General features: G+C 30.2%; 1 protein-coding gene across 1 annotated transcript; it reads left to right on the forward strand.

Moving 5' to 3' along the window:
* Window positions 1–3,069: 3,069 nt before the first annotated feature.
* LOC21400185 (7-deoxyloganetin glucosyltransferase) lies at window positions 3,070–6,585 on the forward strand. The gene is given in 3 exon segments (XM_010095833.2): window positions 3,070–3,380; window positions 3,382–3,637; window positions 5,636–6,585. Coding segments are annotated over 3 exon segments (1,485 nt in total). The 5' UTR covers window positions 3,070–3,101.
* Window positions 6,586–15,042: the final 8,457 nt, after the last annotated feature.

Raw genomic sequence — 15,042 nt, forward strand, 5'->3', positions numbered from 1 at the left:
TCATTATTGTCGTGAATCAATTTAATTTTTTCATTGGCTTGATCAAAACATATACCTTGTGGTGGAGTCAAAGTGTTGATTCACCGCTAGGTCTTGCAACCACACATTGGAGAATTGTGGTTGAAGATGGTAATTGTTAAATATAATTAGTTATTCTTTATCTTTAATAAGTGTAGAATAGTCTTTTACTTATTTTGCTAGTACTTGCATAAACCTTATTTTCTTATGTATTTTCATCACGCAAATTCTCTGTTTTGGTTCTTAGATTTAATAGTAATATCTATATATTTTAAACGTCGAAAGTTGCTCCATTTTGAGGCACTTACGGAATACTGTGTTTTTAACTTGCGTATATATGGGGCAAGTTTTTTTTTGTGTGGGTAATTTATATATAGGGCAAGTTAAATGGATAAACATTCTACTCCATTTGACCACACAAACATTTCAAAGGCCACTTCAACTTATAATTAAAGCAAAAGTACGTAGGGCAGGCCAGCACAAACACCAGTCCCAGAACCAGCATGTCCACTAGCCCCAACTAGTACATGAACGAGTTTTGCATGGTGAATATAACTTAAAAAGAAAAAAGAACAAACAAGATAGGGTGTGTTCAGTTTGAGAAAATTTCACAAAAAATGAAAAAAATTTGTGATTAAAGTTACTTTAGATGTACGTGTTTAATCATTGCGGAAAAACCTATGCTCGAGACATAGAAAAAGATGTGGGACTGACTGACTATACGTCTAGTATGCTTTTGCATGCGTGATTCCAACGAAAAATAATTCATTAATTTTTGCAGATAGATTGAAGATATGAAGCAAAAATCCATAGTTTTCAAACTCAAGAAAGCTATTAAGCGAGAATAAGAGGCGGACCAAAAGAGATATAAGATTTTAGTATATGTGGCTCCAATCTAGGCTTTGATCCTAGTTTTTGATCAGATTTGCTGACAGGGGAAAAAAAATTTCGATCATGTATATAGTTGTTTAAATAAATTATATATGTCTTCCCACATTATACTGTTTTAAGAGAAAATATACATATTTTTTTAAAAAAATATACATATGTCGCTCCAATCCGGCACCGGATTGGAGACAATTCCTATATATATGTATATATATAGGAGTAATGTTAGGGACACTAACTCAAATCTCAATTTTTATATACCAACTGATGTGGCATATGAGTCATCATGTTTTATTATTAGTAGATGCAATTTCTTATTATTAATTGACGTGACAATATTTTAAACACTCACTAATATAAAAATGATAACTCAGATTTCATATCAGTTGATATACAAAAGTTAGGACTTAAGTTGGTATACCTAGCATTATTTATATATATAGTGATGGAGCCAGGATTTCAATTTGAGGGCACAAATAAAGAAAAAAAATTAAACTAAAAGTATAGAAAAATTAAATTATAGTTTTAATATTTTCTAGTAAAGCAAACAGGTTTTATGTTTTAGAAACGCTTAATGATAATGATGTATACACAGTTTTTTAATCTAAATTATATTTATTTAAAATGCAATAATACTAAAATTAAGTGAGTCAATTATATTCGATTGCAATTAAAAAGATAGAATTCAAAACGTTTCAAACATTTTAGCAAACAAAAAAAGGGAAGGTTTGTGGCTCTGTGCAATACGCTTGTGGGGGCACAAATTTTGGCGAAGGGGGAGATATGGAAAATTGGTATTGGTATCTTAACCGTGGGGGCACACAAACTCAAAATTTGTATAAATTCTCAATCAATATTTATAAGGGAAAAAAACCTAACCTTATATGTTAACATATATTTCTTAACTGTTCAGTGGGGGCACGTGTCCCCACAAGCTTGGTTCTGTGCCTGTATAGATAAATACATATATATTATAGAGGTTGAAATCTACCATTGAATGACCGAATTAGGAGTCATCAATTAAAGAAATTGATCAGTTGTGAAAACAAAAGCGTTAGTAAATAAGAAAGTAAAATATAGCAGTAAAAGAGAGACAATAATTTATATAGCTTCGCTCGTTAATGAGAGCTAAGTCCTCTATCGGGTTCCAATGGTTTCACTTTGTATGCTAAAAGGCATTATAATGGGTCGATGAGAGAAGAATGAGAAGAGAGAGAAGGGGGAATGCATGAAAGTACTGAAAATAATAGGAGAAAAATATGCTAGAAGGGAGCGTGAGTGCTTAATTATACTGATGAGCATCTCTCAGGATGTCTAAATCTCTTATATTTATAGCTGATGAAGGCTCCACAATTGTTTCTTGTTTTCTTGGTCGATTTGGCTCTCAATGGGTGTATTTGTTTCCTTTTTGGGTGATATTTTCCCTTCCTTTACATATCCACCTTCCCGTTGACTGGTCAAATGTCTGCCTCCTTATTGCGCGATTGATGAGGATTCAGTTTTCTTATGCAAAAAGCAATCAAATTTGCTCAATAGGCGTGTTTTTTGCGACCTAAGTCATCCGTTAACCTTTTTTTTCCTTGATTCCTCTAGCTTGGCTAACTGATTTCTTTCTTTTTTGGGCTGATTCGATTGCCAATTCCTGTTTTAAGAATGTTTAGAATATATTCTCTAGTTGCTTAGTGCCTAAGGCTGAGTATTCACTTATGGGATCAACCAGTGAAGTTGACTTATTGATGAGTCGTTTTAACCTACTTGAGAATCGTGGTAGCTCGTTTAGTGTCAAACCGGAGTCCAAATTATTACATGTACGGTAAAAGATGAGATGAGGTACGAAATATGAACTCAACATATATATATATATATATATATATTCTTGTAATGAAGAGACGTAGCAAATCTAATTTTCAATTGGAAAATATACAAGAAAATTAAATATTTGAATGGGGACGAAGTTGTACGATTATAAAGCATATTGAAATAACTATATATGAAAATTCAATGGAGAGAGAGAAACCCGAGTCCCACATTATTAGTATATATAACAACAAACAATAACTTATAAAGCACCCTATTTAATAAATTGACATTTTAAGATAGAAGATATGGGCACAGCAGAAGTCTGCACAATGCAAGGTATATAAATTAATCCCAGTTGATATATCCTCCTTCAAATCCAAGATCGTCCAAACAAGATGTCTTCTATTTTCCATATTAGTGGTGCAAACAAGCCTCACGCAGTGTGCCTCCCATACCCAGCACAAGGCCACATTACCCCAATGCTTAAATTGGCCAAACTTCTCCACCAAAGAGGCTTTCACATAACCTTTGTGAACACCGAGTACAACCACAAGCGTCTCCTCAAGTCAAGAGGCCCCAAATCCCTCGAGGGCTTGCCCGGCTTCCGCTTTGCCGCAATCCCCGATGGTCTCCCTCCGACGGACACCGACTCGGCGCAGGACATCCCGTCCCTTTTGCGACTCCACCAGAAAGCACTGCCTAGAACCCCTTCGGAAGCTTATTGCCGAGCTGAATGACGGAAGCTCAATTAACGGTCTTGTTTCTCCGCCGGTGAGCTGCGTCGTTTCCGATGGCTCCATGTCATTCTCCCTCAAAGCTGCGGAAGAATTTGGAGTGCCATTTGCATGCTTTTGGACGACCAGTGCCTGCGGCTTCATGGGATACGTACAGTATAGACATCTTGTTGATAAAGGTCTTATACCACTGAAAGGTACGGATTACAACATAAGATCTTGCATGTTGTATATTACTTTAATTCGTTAATCTCTATAAATCATGTTTTGGTTCATAGATGGGAGCGGGACCGAGCCTCGTCCCTCTGTTTATTTGTTTATTTATTTATGTAGGTATTTGTCTGCAACCACTCAAAGTTGACAAAGAGTGTCTTAACTCTCTAATTTTAACTAAATTCTGCCTAAAATGGCTATAAAGCTATTTTAACTAGTGATTTTTTAATAAGTTTTTCCGACCATACTCTCCATTTTAATTAAATATAGATTCTTTTAATATTTATTAAATTTAAAATATAAATAATTTTATTAAATTTAGAAAATAATATTTACATTTACTACCGTCGAAAGATAAAATAATATAAAAAATGAAATAATTAGTCTCTCTATACTAATTATATTTAGCTAGTAGATGATATTTTCTAAAATAGTTAACTATTTTCTCTAACAATAAAATAATTAATCATTTAACTAACAGTTGGAGTGAAAAAAAATTATAAAAAAAAATAACTAAATCATTAGCTATCTTTACTAAAAATATGATAAGATCAATATGCTTAGAGCTGCTCCTAAAAAGGAATCGTGAAAAAAAAAAAAAAAAAAAAAGAATAGCCAGTACATTACTTCGTTGAAATAGTCAAAAGTTAATAACTTAATGATTATGTTTGTATGTATGTATATTATATATAAGAATTGTCTTACGTTCATTTACAAGTCCAATAAATGTAACTTTTTTTATGCCCATATTTAATGTGTGTAACACTCAGTTTTGCTTTAATATAGTATTCTACAAATACAACACATATAATATGTGTTATATTAAAATACAAAAAAAAAAAAAAAAAAGTTACATGTGCAAGAATGATGTTACACGCATCTACAAAAATGATTAAATTTAACCGACTGGTTTGGATGTCAGGCTTAAGACTTTATAACACACATGTATATATATAGACAAGTTTTCAATGGTTACGTTCTCATCATGAATATCCATTAAATATGAAACTTTGATGACGTGACATAATAAGAATACAACCTCATTAATTATCATAATTTTTTTAAGTCAGCTATCTAATTTATTACAACCATCAGATTAATTTCTTACTGTTAAAACAATGATACTCATTGTTGGGTTAATGTTAAAGTCACCATTAAAAGTACAAATATATATATATATATATGTATGAGCATAGTTTCAATGGTTACTCTAAATTTATTCATCGGTGAACATTAATGTTTTAACCATATGAATTAAACGGTTATAATGAATTGAATAGTTGATAATAAAAAAAAAGTTATGATAATTAATGAACCATGAATTTAGAGAGCTCATACTAATTTTTTTAGTTAATGTTTAAGGTTAAGTTGTTGATTAACCTATGATAGCAAGTCCTACAAAATATCATGTCATTAAATGTAATTAAGGTATGCACTTATTTTTCTAATTTGATCAGTAACTATAGATGAAGACATAATCATTGAAAACTTGTAAGTGTTTTATATTAATAATGAGATAATTTTTTGTACATTAGCATAAAATCAATTTTTGTTTTCTCTTTTAATATATGGTGGATTTAATCTTTACACCAAGTCAGGTCTGATTTTCATGTTAAACTATGCATGCAACTTGTACATAATCTTATAGACTTAGACTTATATTTTTAAAGAAATTAATGTGAGAAAATCATATATAAGCAGTCTTCCTTTTTTTTTTTAATTTGTTTGATGAAATTTTTTTTTTTTTTTTTGGTAAACTTGGTCTATTTTTTTTATCACATTGACTTACACATCTTTTTTTTTTTTTTTTTTTTGCGACAATTAGTTGAAATATTTTGTATTAGTAAATTAATGTAATTACCCTCTGCCTTATTAGCCATTCTACCAAAGTCCTTAAACTAAGACCAAATCGGAGAAACATACATATAATATTGATCATCACCAATTTTGGAGCTAACATACAATTAAAAATTCTTTTGCAGACGAAACTTATTTGTCAAACGGATATTTAGACACCATTATAGACTGGATTCCAGGCATGAAAGATATCCGACTGAGAGATCTTCCTAGCTTCATAAGGACAACAAACCCAGATGACATTATGATAAACATTGCCATAGAACAGATAAACGCATCTTCCAGAGCTTCCGCTATAATCGTGAACACTTTTGACGTGTTGGAACACAAAGTTTTGGAATCTCTCTCTTCTATCTTCCCTCGAATCTACACCGTTGGGCCGCTTCACCTCCCCGCCGAAAAGACTCGTCCGAACAGCCCTTTGTCCTCCATCGGATCCAATCTCTGGAAAGAAGAGTCCCAATGCCTCCAATGGCTCAATTCCAAGCAACTTAATTCAGTTGTTTATGTCAACTTCGGAAGCATCACAGTCATGACTCGGCAGCAACTTATAGAGTTCGCTTGGGGTTTGTCTAACAGCAAGAAACCCTTTGTTTGGATAATTAGACCGGACCTCGTTGCTGACGACTCGGGAATTCTTCCGCCGGAGTTTGTGGAAGAGACGAGAGAAAGGGGAGTGCTGGCCGGCTGGTGCCCCCAGGAGACGATGCTGAGGCACCCGTCGGTCGGAGGCTTCTTGACGCATTGCGGTTGGAACTCGACGATCGAGAGCTTGACCACCGGTGTGCCGATCGTCTGTTGGCCATTCTTCGCCGAACAGCAGACCAACTGTAGGTTTTCTTGTGGCGAATGGAGTGTTGGGATGGAGATTGATAGTGATGTGAAGAGAGAGAAAGTAGAGAAGCTAGTGAGAGAGTTGATGGACGGAGAGAAAGGGAAGGAAATGAGAAGAAATGCGTTGGAGTGGAAGAGAAAGGCTGAGGAGGCCACCGAGGCAGGTGGTTCTTCCTTAACAAATTTTGAGAAGTTGATCGAGGAGGTTTTGTTGTTCAAAAACCAGCTCCAACCGTACTAATTATTTTATATTTTTAGTCAGAATAAATTAATAATTTAGTCTCTTTTTTTTCACTTCAACCATTACCTAAATAATTAATTATTTTAACTAAAGTATTTTCTACTAGTTAAATATATGTAAAACGTTAAAAAAAATTTATTAATATTTTAAACTTAAAAAAATATTAAAATAATTAATATTTAGCTAAAATAAAGAATATGATTGGTGTAACTTACTAAAAAATTACTAGTTAAAATAATATTTTAGCTAAAATTTAGAGATTGGAGATGCTCTAAATAAGCTGCGTCTATTTTATTACAGAAGTGTCGTTGTTTGCACTTTTCTGTCGTTATGTTTATAATCCCCTAGCAGAGCAACATTTTGGTTGCTGCACGAATGCTTGTCGTTTATAAATTTTCTACTAGTGTTGTCTTTCGTTTATTTTGACCGTTCAGCCTCGTCGTTTTGAGCTTAGGCATAGTGCTCAAAACCCTCAGGCTGTGTTTGTTTCATTGAGATTTGGAATTATATAATTCAACAGGATTACTTTGTTTGAATATCCATTTGAAGGAAAGAAATTAACATTTATTTAACGAATTGATACCCCTTATCTTGGAATTATTCAATTGATGATATTTTCTTGAAGTAATAAACGCTTAATTATCTCTATTCAATTATTTAATTAAATATAAATAAATAGTTTATATAACAAGAGTAATTATATCATTAATTAATTACTTAATAATTAATTAATAGTTGATCATATAAAATAGTTATACTTTAATTAAATTCTTTATTAATTATTTCACAACTAAAATAATTATTTAATTATTTGATTTAATCATATTACCATGTTATTATTTTATTTCACTATTCACAAATAAAATAATAAAATAGAATAAATATTCAAACAAATATCACAGTAATTATTTAATTATTAAAATTGTGTAAACAGTAATTAATTAATAAAAAATGAAAAGCAAAGCGATTATTTTTTTAGAATATAAAATAATTAATTAATTACATAAAAATAATTTTTTGTCATTTTGTCCAATAAAACAATAACTTTGTGTGCTTTTTAAATATTTAATTATATGTCAATAGGAATTACTTGAACAAACAATAAATTTTTTGTTTTAAGAGTTCAATGTATCATTATTTTTTACTTTATTGAATATAAATAATTACTCTACTATTTATTGTTTTATTTAGTTCTACTTGACTAATTAATTAATTATGTACGAGGTTACTTAAATAACAATAACAAGGATAGTAATAATAATAGATTAATTAAATTAAGTGTTAGTTAGAATATAAAATAATTAAGAGCAATAATTAGACATAATAATTTTTGTTATTTTATATTCTGTAATAATTTAGTTATGAAATTTATAGAATTGAAGTAATCACAACTAATAAACAAATATTTATTATTTAAATTTTAACAAATAATAATTATTTTACTTTAGTTCATGTCAATGAGTGTTTTTATAATTTAAGTTGATAAATATTAATTTATTTTTTTCATTTGATTAGTTTTAGAAAAATAAATGTTTAGAAAAATAAATGTTTCATTATTTATTCAAAGTTATTTTTTACTATGTTTAGGACTCATATTTTGTTCAAATATAAAAGAGGTAATTAAAAAAGACAAATTGGGATGGGTAAAGGAAAAGCCTTTCTACCCGTTTAGTTTAAGAAAGGCCTCCATCAAGAGGGGAAAAAAAAGAAAAATAAATAAATACCCCATAAAATACCCCTTAGATTTTGATCCCTTGCACTTGATTAATACTCTTTTACTCAAATAACTACATTAGTCAAAAGTATATAATTAAAAGTAAAGAGCAAAAATCTTAAAACAATGCATTCAAAAGATGAGTTCATCAATTTTTTTCTTCCATCAATTTGGTGTGATTACCAAAATCCATCAATTTCGATTTTGGTTTAATTATGATATGTTGTGCTCATTTGGTTTTTAGAAAAATAATTTTGATGAGCATAATTCCGATTCTAAGAAGGAAATCTAAAGTTGATTTTGATTTAATTTTGGTAGATTTTGTCGCAATCTTTCTTTATTGTGCAAGTTAGGATTTTTTGTCCTAATTGGACAGACTCAAGTATTTTTGAAAAGTCCAGTCCATTTAGTAAACATGCTGGGCCTAGCCCAATCAGAATCATATTGGGCTAGACTTATCTCTAAGTGTATCGTAGCGGTCTACCAGCTGTTATCCATTAAAAAAAAAGAGAAATAGTAAAAAATATGCCAATATAAAAAGTTTAAGAAAGTATATAGGCCAATTTTTAGTTATAAAAATTAATAGGTCATAACTTGTCAAGTTATGATTTATAACCAGATAAGTTATGGATAAATTTGTCAAGTTATGGTTCATAACCAGACAATAACTTGTCAAGTTATGGTTCATAACTAGACAAGTTATGGACGAAAACAGTAATTTGGCCTATTTATTAACTTATGTAAACTATTGACCTATTAATTTTAATTCATCTTAAGTCTTGACGTATTTCTTTCTTTCTCTCTTAAAAAAATGAGATAAATACCCTCTTAAATTACATGGATCTTGATCTTCACCATTTACTCTCGATAAATACTCTTTAATCAAATACTATGGGTGCGTTTAGTATCATTTAAGTAAACAGTGTTTTGTTTTTTAAAATAAAAATTGAAATTTTTTTATTTTATTTTGGTCATGAGAGTATTGATCAAAAGTACAAAGAGATAAAATCTTGACCCATACCTTATCTAGCTCATCTCTCTATCCTCTTGTCCATTAAACATCTCTAGCCATGATGCGTCCAAGTCAAACGACTGTCTAGAGTCAATCAAGTCATTCCATACCGAGTAAGGTTTGTTTAATAATTAATCTCTCGTTCTATTGCCTGAAATATAAGATATCATGCATACAAGATAAGTGTCATTCTATGCATCATGATATTACTTTTTTTCCTTTAAAAAAAATAATATTATTAGATATCTTCTAGGTAAATATTTTCAGAGAACATAGACAATAGGATTGTAACCAAGAACGTTCTTTAAAATTAAAAAAATAAAAAAAAAACCAAGATTTTAAAATATTGTGAGATGGAAAATTTAAGAAACTTGTGCCACATGTTTTATTGTTATTCTATTAATAAGATTATACATATACATATATATATATATATATGTATCGAGTTTATGCGATGGGTCGGTATGCATCATTTATTTTCAATTTCTAATGCGTAATTATTTTATTTGAGAAATTCCATCAATTAACCCACTCAGTATTATGCTTAATCAAAACAAATTGAATGTCGAAATTTTGTTGTTTGAAAGCATGACTTGTTTATCATTCTCATTGCTAAGAATTACAAAAAGAGATTTATGGTGTCATAATTGACAATTTTCTAGGACCACAAGTGGAATGAAAAAGAACTTATAGACCATGTTTTCGTTAATTAGTATGTGGTGATTCCAAAATCATATCAACTCAAATCATTTTGATAAACTGAGGAGAGGCATATTTTCAGTCTCATTATAGATTATAAGGGCGCGTTTGGAATTTATTCCAAAATGATTTTATTTTTTGTATGAAAATGAAAATGAAAACGTTTTTAATCTCAAACAAAAATTATTTTTAAAAATGTGTTTGGTAGTTTTATCAAGAGATTGTTTTCAGTATAAAAAACCTCATTAATGTCTCTTTCTGCTCGAGAGAGGAGAAAACAAAAATAAAAAATGAATAACGACTAAAAGTCATTTTTCATTTCTCTTTCATTTTACACTAAACTAAAAAATCGCTTTCATTTCCGTTTTTTGCCTTTATTGTCCCAAACGCCGTTTTGAAAACGTTTTCATTTTTTCTTTCTCGAAAAACATGAAAAATAAAAACGAGATCAATTCTGAACACGGCCTAAGAATCGATCCTTATTTATTAGTTGAAATAGTCTTGGTAAGTCGTCCTCAACCGCGTGCCCCATCACCTGTAATAAATCTAGGGTTCTCGATTTTTACATGATATGTAATTAATCAGATTGAGGTTAATTAACAAGATCATAGGCAAAATTACATAATTGGGAGCACCTCAACAGAATTAATGGAATAAGAAACGAATAATAGGTATGATGCATGAAAGGGATCGGTAGCTAGCTTATAATTAATGCATATGAATCACAAGATGAAAGGAAACTTCCAAATTGACTGAGTCCGTGACTACTAGAATGTGTTAAAGTACAAAATTATTAAGGCAATATGCTAGAATGATTATCTAACAAAGTGAAATTAGCAAAATGACCTTCTTCTCTTTTTTATGAAGAAATACATTTACTCATTCTTTGTAAAAAGATGTCATTTTGCAAATAAAAATTTTTGAAAAGTTATTTTACTAATAAAACTTTTCAAAAGAGTTATTTTTTACAAAGGCATGAAATTATTGTTGGTCTCAAACCCCCGTAATTGTACTCTTTATCCTTATTTAAAATTGTCATCACGTGTTAGGTTCTTAATATATTTCGGGCTTCAAAATTCACTTGTTAGGCTTTTCAATTAATTTACCCACACGATTGCTCATTGACCAGCCTACACATTAGGAAAAGTGTAAAAATATAAAGGGAGAAAGAGGGAAATAGGCAAAGACTTTAGATGAATTAAAATTAATAGGCCAATAGTTTACATAAGTTAATAAATAGACCAAATTACTGTTTTTGTCCATAACTTGTCTAGTTATGAACCATAACTTGATAAGTTATTGTCCATAATTCACGGTTTTTGTCCTTAACTTGTATGACTATGAACCATAACTTGATAAATTTGTCCATAACTTATCTGGTTATGAACCATAACTTGACAAGTTATGGCCTATTAATTTCTATAACTAAAAATTGGCCTATATATTTTCTTAAGCTTTTTATATTGGCCTATTTTTTACTATTTCTGAAATATAAAATTATTGTTGGCTCACCTCCTAATAACTTCAACTTTTGGGATGAATTAATAAACTAATAGAATATGCAAGCTCTTTCATGGGATTTTATCTTATTTGTGGGCTAACGAGGACCGAAATCTCTTCCCATAGAGTGGTTTGAGTGTCAATTTTGAAAGCAACTATAGATGCAAAGCATATCTTTGACTATTATAAAGTTTTTTTTTATTTTTTTATTTTTTATTTTTTGGATAAAGGGCTAGTGTATAGAGTTGTTAACAGTTCATGCATTCTAATTAGCTATACCTAAATCTCGCTTTCAGCTTTGGATGGCGAATCATTCTCATAAATTCAAATTATGTTAGGGCCGTTTGCCGACTCCAAATTTTTTACTTCCACGCTTTTCGATTTTGGGTCCACGCACCAATATAATGCCATCAAATTTAGTACCAATATATGTATTTGTGGGGTTCTTATTTAAGGGAATAGATGCTCTTTTATTTATTTATAATATGGTTATCTTATATCTATCGAACACTATTAAGGTCTATTATTTGATACATGAGATAGAATATGACCGCATCGTATTGCATCTTGATCTAAGACAAAATTAACTTAAATCCAAAAACTATAATTTTCTTGAATAATGGCAAAGCGTATGAATACCAATTTCAACAGTTCAACTGGTTGTGCTAACTTTCTCTCTCAATACCGGAACCTTAATATTATTTCTGACCCGTTTAGTTCTCTAATTTGAGTTGAGATATGACTTTATATAAAAACTTTTTTATTATAATAAAAAATTAAATGTGACTATTTTTTAAAATTTTTTATTATAATAAAATTTAAATTGGTGAAATGAACGAGTATGTTATTTCTCTTAATTCGGAATAGGTTAATAAATTAATTTCCTGCCAGATGGATTTGCTTTTCTAAATTTTCTATATATTTTGCTTCAATTAATTTTTTTATAGGAAAAAGCAGCAAATTTTTTACTTGCCTTGGATTTTGAAAACCAAAGCGGATTAATTATATATTTGCACGCATGGATAATGCCGAGTGACAACTGGTTCCTAATCACCGATCCTTCTTTTTTTTTTTTTTTTTAATTGAGGATCTTCAATCCTAGTCTTAAGTTTTGCTTATCGGCATATATATCGTGGACTGATCCAGCTGTTTTTGAAAGCCCTGCGGGACCAGAAAGCCACTAATTATTGGTGTTTAAATGCATGGGAAGAGATAACCATGAACCGATTAAGTGCTTTCTAATCCCTACCCAAAAAATAATTAATTGCTTTCTAGTTAATTCGTTGACATTCAACTTTTTCTATTTCAAAATGTAACAATTGATTATTAGAGTTCTGTTTATTTTATCGATTCAAAATTAAAATTAAAATTTTATTATAATAAAAAATTCTCATAAATAATCACATATAATTTATTTATTATAATAAAAAAATTTTATATAAAATTACATCTTAATTTAAATTAAAAACTCGAATCACATCAAAAGCATATATCATGCAATGCACAATCAATAATGCATGCGTACTTTTTTTTTTTTTTTTTGAAATGGACATGCGTACTGTTTTGACTTTTGAAACTCTTAAATGCGACAGTAATAATAGACATTGTTTAAGAAGATCAGTTTGGAGCTTGTGATAAGCTCCACATTCTGTTAAAATTAACTAGTCCCACGTTGAAAAAAAAAAAAAAAAAAAAACTGTAAGTCACGTGTTTCGTACGTGTAAAATAAATTATGCATGATATATTATAAATTTAGACATATTCTCCGATCAGGCACCAAACATAATTGATAATTTATTGAAATCGTAAGTGGAATAAGAAAGAACTAGTCCAGACAATGACGTAAATGATACGTCTGATGTAAGAAATTGTGTTATTAAATTTAGTTGAGGTAGATAATTTAGGCTCTGTTCATTTCACGGTTAAATTTTGTTACAGTAAAATGTTTATAGAAACAGTCACATTTAATTTTTGTGTTATAATAAAAAATTCTCACAATATCATAGTAAAAAACTCTCATGTAAAGTCACATATTAATTCAAATTAAAAATTTAAATTAACGAATTAAACTGCTCTTAAAATCTGGATTAATACATTGAAAAGTGACATGATTATGCAGTTGAACGACATGGTTACCCATGTGAGTGAAGAGTATATAATAAGTAGGTAGTTGACGAAAGTGATTTTGTTGTTGACAATGAACGTGTAACATCGGCAAATATGAGTTTTTCCAGAGAGAAAATGAATGTGCAATACCCTGATTGTGACACTAAACTTGTTTACTACGTACTAATTGCAGGACAACTATGAATAAATAATTAGTAAAGACCACATTGGTAAAATATGATCGTGACAACTGACAATATTTTTGACCCACTCGTGATTTCAAAAGTGGTACCGCGAGATTAAAGTCTAACCCAGCTCCAATAAAGTTGTTTTTGCTAATGAACAAAAAACGGGTCAAGATTTTTGCCTCACCAACTTTAAAAAGGTTTCGGACCCATATAGAGAAAGGCAAACGAAGTTCGGCTTTCGCTGTATTTGAAGACAGGAAACTTTGGTTATTGTGATATTGTTATACTCTTTTTTTCATGAGAAGATAATTAAATAAATCTCTTTTTTTCTCTTCAAAAAACATAAAAAAAAAACGTTTTCTGAATGAATTCCAAACCAACCCAGGCTTTTCTTCTCATGATTTTGATCTCAAGATTTTTTTTTTTTTTAATAGACTATCTTGGTTATTGTGATTGTTACACTGTTTTGACGGCTTCAGCCTGTGGGAAAGTAAACACTTGCTTGGAATTATATTGCTCTCAACTTTTTTTTTTCTATTTTTTATAATATTAATAATAACAGGTTCCTAACACTATCCTTTTGTACGGCGCGGTCGGTTTTTCCAAGAGTTTTGATATGTCTTTGTCGGTCCACAAAAACTTGAAGCCAAATTGTTTGGTTTGGTTTGGTTTTCTTTGTTGTTCTTTTTTCTTTGGTTCAATATCAAACTTTTGTTTTCTCCAATCCTCACGTTTCCCCCATTTATTTCTCACACATCTCTTGTAATCGGAAATGGTACCATCAGTCAAAAAATCTGCGGGGTCACATTTGTCTTGTTCCTTGATTTCTCCTTTTTATTTTGTTTTTGTTTGGAGAAAACCCAGCAAAGATCCGTTCCATTACTTGGAAAGTCTTTTAAAATTGTCCGCGATTGCTATATTTCTCTTTACAACTACTTTATTCATGCACTTGCTAACTCGTGACATGATTATATTTATATTGATGTATAATAGATGAGAAGCCACATTTTTTGTGACATTTTCTTGTATTATTTGGGACCCTCAAATCACCTCAATTTGATTAATCAAATAAGTCTCAAGTACTGCGACTTTTTATACAATGTCTATCTTATCTTGAGCGCCCCCCAAAAAAAAGGAAATAAAAATACAAAATCTACCCAAGTAATCAAACTCTAATTAATTTTCTACGAATCCTTGACCTATATAGTCTCAAACCTAATTGTATATTAGCTATAGGG

Source organism: Morus notabilis, unplaced genomic scaffold (genome assembly GCF_000414095.1).
Source record: "Morus notabilis unplaced genomic scaffold, ASM41409v2 Scaffold1219, whole genome shotgun sequence".
Lineage (NCBI taxonomy): Eukaryota > Viridiplantae > Streptophyta > Magnoliopsida > Rosales > Moraceae > Morus > Morus notabilis.